Genomic DNA, 11,458 nt, shown 5'->3' with positions numbered 1-11,458 from the left:
GCTCTCCATTCTCTGTCAGTTTTCTCACTGCATTTGGTGCTTGGCTGAGTTCTTTATCTCTTCATTTGATGTTTTAGGGTTTCAGGATTGTTGTTTTCTCTGTTCAGCTTAGTTTTTCGGATCTTTGCTGTGGAGGGACGGCATGGTGCTTCTGCCTAGAGCGCCATTTTGCCAGAAGTCCCTCAGTGGACAGTTATGATATTAATTAGAGGATGAAAAGAATGAATTATTACCCCTTCACCTAAAAAACTACCGAAGACCAGAGAGCTATGTATCTCAACATATCAACAGTCCCAAGTAGGTGTTGAAAAAATATTTTAAGTATCATTGAATTTTGGTAAAATTTCAGCTATAAGGGAGTTTTTAAAATTTGATTTAAAAAAATTGATTCTACTTTCTGTCTTGGTTGTCTAGTCCTGCTATAACAGAAATACAACAAGTGGGTAGCTTGAACGAACAGAAATTTATTTTCTCACAGTTTAGGAGGCTTAAAGTCCGAATATTGGGTGCTGGCTCTAGCAGAAGGCTCACTTTCTCTCTCTGGCTGCTCTGGGGGAAGGTCCTTGTCTCTTCACGTTCTGTTCGTAGGTTCCTTGGCAATCATGTGTATCTTCCCCTGTGTCTGTGCTTGCTTTCTTGCTTAATCTGCTCTTTTACATCTCAAAAGAAATTGATTTAAAACACACTCTACTGCCTCATTAACATAACAAAGTCATTCCTAAATTGCTGAATTTCATCTCCTTAAACAGGCCTTTCTTCACCCTTTCTAAAATAACTGACTTCAAATTCTATCATTTGCATGTTTGTTTACCTTTTTATTGTCTGTCTCACCCTCTAGAACTGCACTGCCCAATACAGTAACCACTGGCTATATGAGGCTATGGAGCACTTGACATGCTGGCTAGTCCAAACTGAGATGTGTTGTAAGTGTACATTACACACCAGATTGCAAAGACTCAGTGTTAAAAGTGAATGTAAAAATCCCACTCAGAATTTTTTATAATTGGGTATTTTATAGTATGTCAATTAATACTTCGGTAACAGTGGTAGACTTTTCACCTTCCATGCAGGATACCCGGTTTCTCTTCCTAGCCAACGCACCTCATGCACAGCCACCACCCATATGTCCGTGGAGGCTTGCATGTTGCTATGATGCTGAATAGGTTTCAGTGGAGCGTCCAGACTAAGATGGACTAGGAAGAAAGGATTGGCAATCTACTTCTGAAAATCAGCCAGTGAAAACCCTATGTATCTTAATGGTCTGATCCACAACGAATCATGGGAGTGGTGCAGGACTAGGCAGCATTTTGATCCTTTATGCATGGGGTCACCATGAGTCAGGGGCCGACTAAACAGCAGCCAACAACAAAGTTGTAAAAATATTTTTTATATTGATTGCATGTTAAAATAGGATCCTGAATATATTGTGCTAAATAAAATATATTATAAAAATTAATTTTATCTGTTCGGTTTTTACTTTTTTAGTGTGGCTACTAGAAAATTTAAAGTGACACACAGGATTTACAATATATTTCTATTGGACAGCGCTGCTCTGAAATGGAAGCTCCAGAACAACAGAGATATTCTTGGTCTGACTCAGTGTTGGATCCCCAGCACCTAGGACAGTGCCTGGCACAGATAAGCCCTTGCTATGTGCTTGTGGGAAACCCTGGTGGAATAGTGGTTAAGAGCTGTGGCTGCTAACCAAAAAGTCAGCAGTTTGAATCCACCAGGCGCTCTTTGGAAACCCTACGGGGCAGTTCTACTCTGTCCTGTATGGTCACTATGAGTCGGAATCGAGTTGAGGGCAACGGGTTTGGTTCTGGTTTATGTGCTTGTGAAATAAAAACCAGGAAAGTGCTTATTCATTTATTCCCTCTGTAAGTACTTACTGAGTGCCTCCTCTTCTCAGACCTTGTTCTAGGTGCTCAGGATACAATGGAAAACATAACAGACAAAACATTCTCATGCACCTTATCATTGGGGTTCTTTGTGGGAAGACCAGATGTTGCAGTTAAATACTGAGAATAATAATGGCCAGACCTCAATTTCCTTATCTGTAAAGAGTTGATATTAAACTATACCAGTGGTTCTCACCCGTGTTTGGACATTAGAATCACTCAAGAGATGTTAAAACTCTTGATGCCCAGGCTGCATTGCAGACCACTAAAATCAGAATTGATGGTTCTGAGGGTCATGGGCATTTTTTAAAAAAGTTCTTTTTTAAAAAAAAAAAAAGACACCCATTTAGGTATTAGCTGTGAGACCTTGGTTGGGTTATTCAGTCTCTCTGCTTGCATGCTGTGAAACTGGAATAATGGTACCTACATTCCTTGACTGTGGTGGGGTTAAACGAGGTAAGAGAACATGAGCTCTCTGGCTGGCAGATGCTGGAAATTCAATAAATATTGGTTGTTTTTGCCTTTCCTTCTTCTCTCCATTTAACAGAAAGGGGTTTCCTGTAGGAGACAAGCTTTTAAGTGAATCTCACACAGAGGATGGTCTCTGGAGATCATTTATTCTGTCTTGTTTCTGTATCTCATCAATAACCTATCCCCCTCTCCCCCTCCGCCCACACACAGAATAATCTGACCATTTGGTATTACAAAGGAATCGAATTCACAGCCAATTATAACTGAGGAGAGAACCCAAAGGCAGAGATTCCAGTGGCCAATTTTGTCTAGGCTTTTAGTGTGGTACTCTTTTATGGTAATGATTTAACCTTTTAAATGCAAATGGAGTCTCAGACTGGAAAGAACTTGCAAGGATCACAGAATTAAAACACTAAACCGTTTAAAATGTAACCACTAACAGCCAAGCTAGAATTGGTGGTTCAATGAAAGATAGGCACAGAATACCATATAAAAAGATGGATTTGGTGCAGTGTCAGGAGGTCTTTTTAAACTGAGGGTATGCAATTTTATTATGAAATCAAGTAGCACACCTTTCCCTTCACAGTAGATAGGCTTTGTTTGGGTCCTGAAGGAGAACACTTAGATATGTTTTTCCATTCTCTCCTAGGGCCCCACTCTTCCTCCTGAGATCTACATGGTAAGTACAGGTTTCTTTGTCTGCATTCCCACTGGTGCTCTCAATTTGGAGAGAGGGAAGAACAAAGACTTGACATGTGTCTTCAATCATTAGAAGCAAGCAGGCTAGGGGGAGTGTCTCTGAGGACTAGAATTAATGGCAGAGTGGCTAGATACTTTCGATAAAAGCTTCCTAAGGGCATGAAAAATAGAATCTATCTGTTTGGCATTGGAAGTGGGAATGAGGAGATGTTAGTAATGCAAACCCATATGATAATGTATTCAGCTTTTTACATTTGCTCCTTTCAACAGTGTTGAGATAGTTATCATCCCCATTTTGCAGAGGTGGAAACTAAGATTCAAACAGATTAAACAAGTTACCCAAAGTCATTCTGCTAATAAATGCTGAAATCAAGATTCAGATTTCATTCTGTGATTCATTAATCCTTTAAAAAATTTTTATTATTAAATGCTGAGTCTACAAAAATAATATTTAAGGAATATGTGTAAGATATTAAGAATATAATACAATGAATACCCTCGTGTGTACGCAACATACAGTTTAAGAAATAAATCCCCTCTGTGTCCTCCCTTCTCATTGTGTCTCATCTTGTTCATCGTCCCCTCTGAGGTAACCAATCTCCTGAGTTTCACATCTATTATTTCCTTGCTTTTTGCTATATGTTTCTGAACTATGTATTGTTTAATTTTGTATGTTTTGTTATATGCAAAATTAAACATATATGAAATCATTATTAAGTGTTCTTCTGTAACTTGCTTTTTTTATTCAGTAACAGTATTCCTAAACTAGCATGCACTGGTTCAGCATTCAGCTGACTTCCAGTTGGATGGATCAGGCCTACATTCTGATTGATCAGTGCCAGTGTCATTAGTCTTTAATATTGTGAATATCACCTCTGCCCACCAATCCCCTTTACTACCATATCCCACTGTATAGGTGTGTCCTACACTGTTGATACATTTTAAAGTGGATGGACATTTAGTTTTCTCCTGTGTTTTTGCTTTTAAAAATGGTGCTGCTAAAAATAAAATAAAAACGGTGTTGCTATAAACAACTTTATGCATGTCTCCTAATGCATATATGCAGGAGTTTGTAGGCTGTGCATCTGCAAGGGGAAATGCTGGATCACAGCATATGTGAATGTTTAATTTTACTAGATAATGACAAATTGTTTTCCAAAAAGTTTGTATCAATGTACTTTTCCACCAGCTGTATGTACAAGTTCCAGTTGTTCCATATCCTTTCATCATTTGATATTGTGTGACTTCTTATTTTGCCAATTTGGTAGGTGCGGTAACAATATTTTATTGTATTTTAATTTGCATTTGGATGATCACTAATGAAATTGAGCCTCTTTTTATGTGTTTATTGGCCATTTATGTTTCCTCTTTGAAATGCCTGGTCCTGATTTTTTGCTTTTATTTTCAATATTTTTCTATTTTTTTTTCTTATTGATGTAGAATATTTCACATAATCTGTCTCCTAATCCCTTGTCAGTGGTGTGTGTAGCAAATACCTTCTCCTAGGTGTTGGTTACTCTTTATGGTGTCTTTAGATGAATGTAAGTTCTTACTGAAAGTAGATATGTTTATGGTATGCACTTTTTATCTTGTTAAAGAAATAATTCCCTACTCTGAAATCATAAAGATACAGTTTTTGTCTTCTAAAAGTTTCATAATTTTGCCTTTCATCACTTCTGAAAAATTCTCCCAGCTGTTTGTCTTTATGTCTGCCATATTCTTTCTTTCCTTCTGAAACTCTAATTGGATGTATGTTGGACCTTCTCATTGTATCTTCCATGTCTCTAATCTCTGACCATATTGCCCATCTCTTCGTCTCTCTCTGTGCTTCTTGATGGATAATTTCTTCAAACTTATATTTTCTAATTCATGGATTCTCCCACTGGCTATGTTTAAAACATTATTAAGCCAATTAATTGAGTTTTAAATTCCAGTTATTAATTTTTTTATTTTCAAATGTTCTAATTTTCTTATTTTCAAAGCTGGTCATTTGTGTGGTAGCTTACATTTTACTCATATTTTTAGTCTTGTTTGTTTATTTAAGCATATTAGGCATAGTTATTTTATAATTTGTACCTGTTAATCTAATATGTGGAATATTTTTGGATCTGATTCTGTTGTGTATACTTTCTGCTAGTTCTCGCTCAGAGTGCCTTGTTTCCTCGTGTATTTTGTAATTATTTTGCTTGTTTACTGTGAGGTTACTAGATTTGTTTTGTAGAAGAGGAAACAGCCTGAGAAAGGGTAAATGACTTGCCAAGTTCCCACAGCTAGCAAGTAACAGAGCAGGAGTTCCAACCAAAGTCTGTCTGACTACAAAGTCCATGTACTTTTTTCTATTCTGTGATGCCTTAAAGACTTTTGAGTGATGAATTCTTTCATAAATCATTCCACAAGTGATTACTGAGAGCTAACTTTGGGCCAAGCGTTGTCCTTGGTGCTGGGGATACAATAATAAACAATATATATCTCCTTTTTATGAAAAATGCAGTCTCATAGGGGTCATAAACATGTAATTAGACAAGTGACAATAAAGCATGGTAAATGCACTCACTGAGATAGAAACAAAACTCTCTGGGAGCCTAGAGAAAATTTTCTTCCTCCACTGACTAATGCACAGGGGGCTACTTCATGCTTCACTGAAGTACCAGTCAGCTCAAGTACCATTGCACGGCATAGTTACAGGGCCTGCTATTCCCATTCTCTTCTCAGTAAATGGTGCCTCCTGGAGGTGTGCAAGGAGACTGCCTGGTGGGCTGGAGGGAGGGCGTTTCAAGCATAAAGAATAACATATGCCAAGGCATTAGATTACATTATGGAAGAGCAACTAGACTAGTGTTTGGCCAAACCACTGGAAACCCTAGCCTAGCTAAGTTGACACATAAAATTAATCAATGAGAATAGAGATTTATAAATAATAGAGCCCTCCTACTTGATGCATAAATTTACTTTTTATTATAGGGAATTTGGTGTCTAATTTATAGAATAAATACTTGCTTTCTACATGTTTCTAATTATTGTCAGCTGTATTCAGGCACCATCAGAATAAAAGCATGATCCTCTCTGGAGGGAGAGTGCTTCATAATCCCTTCCCGTTCAGTTTCGTGGCAGAACACAGAGGTCAGAGATCATCAGGTGGCATCACGATTTAGTAAAAAGGTAATTAGATTTAGTAAAAAGGCTTAGATTCCAGACTCAGGTTTGCTACTATTAGCTGTGTTATCTTGGACAAGTCACTTGGGCAACCTTATTAGCTTCCCTTTCTCCATCTGTAAAATGAGGGCACGATACTACAGATTCCCTAAGGTCACTTCCAGCATCATTATTTTCCAAGATTCATTTGACAGAGGTGCAGAAGGAAAGTGTCTCTGTCAAGGCCATGCACTAAGTGCTTTAGAAAATGACTCAAAGTGTCTGGGCTTTCAGGCTTGTGCTCTTGCCTTTCCCTCAGGCCCTAGGTTGGCCAGGGTCTCCTTCCTCCACCTCTCAGGGCAGCAGAGCCTGGTCGGCAGGACTGAGGGGGAGGACACTACAACAGTGAGATGAAAACCTGGTCCTCCCAAGTGGCTGGCCAACTTTCACTCTGCTAATGGGTCTCCAGGGTCCAGTCTTGGCTGTGAGTGAAATCAGGAGGCAGCCCCTCCCTGTCTAGGAAGCCTGGGCTTCCTTATGCACAGCAGAGAGGATTTGTATGCAGACTGTCTGCTAGAAGTGGCAGGAGGAGATGCCGTTGTTTCACTAAGGTCTGTGGCAGCAATAGTAGCTTAATACCTTAGCTGGGGATGTGAGGAGCCCAGCTACCTCCCTCTATCTCCCTGCTCTCTGCTGGGCCTATAGAGTCTCCCCAAATATTTCTCCTCTTTCTCTTTGCTGCACCCCCTCCCTGCATTAATGCATTTGTTTTGAACTCTTGGTCTCTCTGATCTCTGGGAGGGAATTATGGAGCCTGCAAGAAGGAAGCTGTGATTTGATATCACAGAACTTGAGATTCATATGCTCACCCAACTCCAGCCAGGCACTCGGGGATTTTTTTTGTTTCAAACAGGGAGGAGGAAGAGACAAGGAGCGGCCAGCTGAGAAAATAGAAAGGTAGCCTGTGAAGTATGATTGAGGTGGGGCCGTTTGGTGGAGGTGTGCCTTTTTGAGGAGGCTGGGGTGCTGGGAGGCAGAGGACTAGGGTGGCTCTGATGACTGCTGGTAGCCCAGTTGCTTTTTCCTCAGCACTTTACAGATGAGAAGAACATCAAGGGCTCTGTCCAAGGTAATAAGATGAAGTAGTGCCTCTCTGGGTTCTCCTCTAACTAGCCCTAAATAAGCACCAGGACTATTATCCTTTAGTTATCAGAGTGAGGCGGCAGGAAATAGACTCTCCTGTGACCTATGGGCAAATGGTACTGAACTTTTTACCCAAGGTGAAGGAGCAGGTGCCTGTTGGGGGTGGGGGCCTGGCATGGCGAGAAGGCATAAGAGGGAAGGGGAAGGACACTGATCTAGGATACAAATTTGGAGATTTCACCCTTCTATATACCTCGTTCTTCCACCCTGACATGGAGGTGACATGGTTGGGTTGGCATGATTCATAATTGGAATGGGCTCCTGCTTGATTGAGGACCTTATTTTTTTGTCTAGTTCCCCAGCACCTGAAAGTCTTCCATGATTAGAGATTAATCTGTTTGGGACAAAGTGTTTCCTATTCCAGGCATTTTGCTCACAAATGCAATACCTTTGAGAGGGAGGTAGGGGCAGAGGGGATTCTCTTGTGTGAATTAACTGATTAGGAGGCTTGCCTTCCAAAGGGAAGTGCTGGGGAACAGGAGAGCACTGGTCCCCGGTGGGAGTGGAAGCCACTAGGAATGGGAATGATGCTATATTGGGGAAAGGGTAGACTAGCAACTGGAGGGGAATGCTTAAGTCAAAGCTCAACTGTGTGACCTAGAATTGTGCAAACCTTTCAGAATAAGTACTGTGGTTTCCTGTTCCCTCTCTCTCCCCCTCCTTCTTCCCCTCCCTATGTCTTTGTTCTTTCCTCTCTTCCATTAGCAACGATTTCTTAAGTGTCTGCTATATGTGAGATATCATTTAGGCCTTGGGATTCTAAGATAAGAACCAAGTCTTTTTTAAAGAGTCTTGTAGTCCAGCAGCAGAAGACAGGTGTAAAACAGCTTTATGCAACAATCCTTTGCAAGTGCTATGATAGGAGCAGGTACAAAGTATGGGGTAGTGGGAGGGTTACAAGTGCAAGAGGTAGTGGCCACAGAGGCTAATGGAGAAAGTGGCACCTTGTCCATGAATCGAATGTGGATAAATTCACGATGTGAATGGCAGAGGTTTAGGGTGGAGGAAGTAGTAGTGGGGTGGAGAATAGAACATTCCAAGAAACAGAGCAGGGGCAAAAGTGCGGACATGTGAAGCAGCGTGATATTTGAAAACTGCAAGGTGTTTACAATCTCTGGGGCAGAACCATGACAAGGGATGAGGCTGGGGAAGGGAGTGTTTGTGTGCCAGGACTTCTACACCCTAGGAAGACACTGAGGAGTTTTAAGCAAATGTAGTAACATGATGAGATGTGCATATTTAAGTTGTAAGTCCACTTAGCAGAGTAGAGAATGGATTGGGGGAGGGGTGAGATAACTCTTAGGAGACCATTGCAACAGGTGTCTGAACTAGGTGTATGGTAGGCAAGGAGTCCTGCAGGGCTATCTTCATTTTCACAAAATGGTGTTACTCAGGGTGAGAAATCATAAGTGACAATTTTCGAGTTTGGAAAAACATTCTCACTCTCACTACTGACAGGGTTGTGCTTAGCACAGTCAGCTTGTGTTGGCTAATTAGGATTTGCAGTTGAGGCACTTCCCTGGTATAGCTCCCCCAGCAAGGAAGATGGCACTTAATGAAGACCCCAACCCCATCTCCAGACACTGTGCAAATCCAAGGTTGGCTCTGGATGTGGTCCCAGTCCAGTCCAGGCTCTTGTGGTAGGCCTTGTGGGGACCCCCAGATGAACCAGCCAGAGGGCCTGCTCTTGAGGACCCAGTGCTAGCGCATCATGGACACCTAGTGTTTGTTGCCATAGAATTTTGTGGGGGCAGATAAAAGGAATTCATAAATTATTAGGGTGGATATATAAACATCAATGGTATAAAGGAAATAAAAATTCAGAGGTTGGTGAGATTCATTCTAAAGGAGAAGAGTGCATTAGACTGTGCCTGCTAAATCTGGTTACACAGAAGTTACTTGGAACTTTAAAAAATACAGATTTCTGGACTCCATCACTAGGGGTCTGGGATCGGATCTGAGATCTTGCATTTTCAAAGCTTCAGGCAAGTTTGGAAACTCCTAGACATGTGCCTGTCTGTGCTTAGCACACTGCCTGCCACATAGATGTGCTTAATTATGTTATGAGTGGCTCTCCAAGGTCCATCCCTCCTCTGTGATTCCATATGTCCTCCTGGCTTGGGGAGGCTGGAGGGATATATTTCTGGAAGAATCCTAGAGGCAGGAATAAGAGCCAGATCCCAGGAACCAGTAACTGAAGCAGTTTGGCACCTTGGCAACTATTTTGCATAAATGCCAAGTGTGTGTCTGGGAAACAACGGGGAGCTGATTTCAGCTTTCTCACCTTTCTCCTAATCAGCTTTTAAACTAAACTCTGCTTCTATTTGAGAAAGGTGAGCTGGCTTTTGCAGAGCAGTGAGATGGAATTTGCCATTTTTGGCTGAGGAAACAAAAGAGGTGTGAGAACCCAAGAGCCACGCCCAGTGAACACTAACCAGCCAGCTCAGAAGACCGAGGGCCAGGCTCAGGACTTAAGACTCAAGGCTCTGATCACCTGGCTTTGTCCCAGTGCCTGCTGAAGCAGTGTCACCTAGCGATGGCAAACACAGCCAGAACCCCCCAGGGAAACCCCTAGATTCAAATGTGGGCCTAAGTGTAGGAGAATCTTCATTTTTTAATAATTTTATTTTTGTTGTTGAAAGTATACACAGCAAAACATATACCAATTCAACAATTTCTGCATATACAATTCAGCGACACTGATTACATTCTTCAAGTTGTGCAACCATTCTCACTCTCCTTTTACGAGTTGTTCTTCCTCCATTAACATAAACTCTCAGCCCCCTAAGGTTCCTATCTTATCTTTTGAGTTGCTGCTGTCACTTTGATCCCGTATAGCTAGTTCTTCAAAGAGCATAATCCTCAAGGCAGACATTTTTTACTAGTTAAGCTAAACTACTGTTTGGTTTTAAGAAGACTTCAGGGGATATTTTTGGTTTAGTTTTAAAGATTATCTTGGACAATAGTATCAGGGTTTCATCCAGCCCCCTTGGCTCCAGAAAGTCTGGAGTCCATGAGAATTTGAAAGTCTGCTCTCCATTTTCCTCCTTTTAATCAGGATTCTTCTATAAAATCTTTGATCAGAATATTCCACTAACGGTAGCTGGGTATCATCCAGCTGGTCTCATGGCAAAGGAGGCAGTTGTTCATGGAGGCAATTAGCCACACATTCCATATTCTCCTCTTATTCCTGGCTCTCCTTATTCTTTTGTTGCTCCAAGCAAATAGAGACCAATTGTTATGCCTTGGATGGCTGCTTGCAAGCTTTTAAGACCCAAGGCACTATGCAGTGAATGAGGAGGTAGAACAGAATTACTAAACTAGTTTCTAGGCCAATTAACTGAAATGTCCCATGAAAAAATGACCCTAAACCTCCAAACGAAGAAACCAAATCGCATGAGGTTTTTGGTTGTACACAAGCAGCCTCAGCAACTACTCTTTTTTTGGGGGCGGGGGGAAGGGGGTTCATTTTTGTTGTTGTTGTAAAGATATCTATCATACAACTTTTGCCAATTCAACTTTTTACAGGTATACAACTTCTTGACAGTAATTACAATAATCAGCGTGCAACCCTACCCTTAATCAATGTAATTTTTCCATCATCATTAACCCCCCCTTTCCTCATCCCTCCTGTCCCGGTAAGCACTAATAAACTCTATACATTTGTCTTTTTATATAAGTGAGGTCATAACAACAACATTTGTCCTTCTGTGACTGACTTATTTCACTCAGCATAATGTCTTTAAGCTCCATCCATATTGTAGCATGTATCAAGACTTTGTTTCTTCTACTGGCTGAGTGGAATTCTATTGTATATATGTACTACATTTTGTTTATTCATTCGTCTGTTGATGGACATTTAGGTTGTTTCCACCTTTTGACAATTGGGAATAGTGCTGCAGTGAACACTGGTATACAAATCTGTTTGAGTCTCTGCTTTCCAGTCTTTTGGGTGTATACCTAGGAGTGGAATTGCTGGGTCATATGTTTGTTCTAATTTTAGTGGGTTTTTTTTTTTTTCTTTTTTACTTATTTAAAAAAAAATTTTTTTT

General features: G+C 40.8%; 1 protein-coding gene across 1 annotated transcript in view; it reads left to right on the top strand.

The window, feature by feature from the left end:
• The window catches only part of DYRK4 (dual specificity tyrosine phosphorylation regulated kinase 4), a 52,678-nt gene that overhangs the window by 4,111 nt on the left and 37,109 nt on the right, over window positions 1-11,458 (top strand). Inside the window, exon 2 of the mRNA XM_012556936.2 lies at window positions 3,022-3,051. Within this exon, the coding sequence (XP_012412390.2) occupies window positions 3,022-3,051 (30 nt within the window). The remainder of the gene's footprint in view (window positions 1-3,021; window positions 3,052-11,458) is intronic.

This window comes from Trichechus manatus, unplaced genomic scaffold (genome assembly GCF_000243295.1).
Source record: "Trichechus manatus latirostris isolate Lorelei unplaced genomic scaffold, TriManLat1.0 scaffold00081, whole genome shotgun sequence".
Classification (NCBI taxonomy): domain Eukaryota; kingdom Metazoa; phylum Chordata; class Mammalia; order Sirenia; family Trichechidae; genus Trichechus; species Trichechus manatus.
The sequence above is the reverse complement of the archived record's forward strand: the minus strand, read 5'-3'. Positions and strand labels throughout refer to the sequence as shown.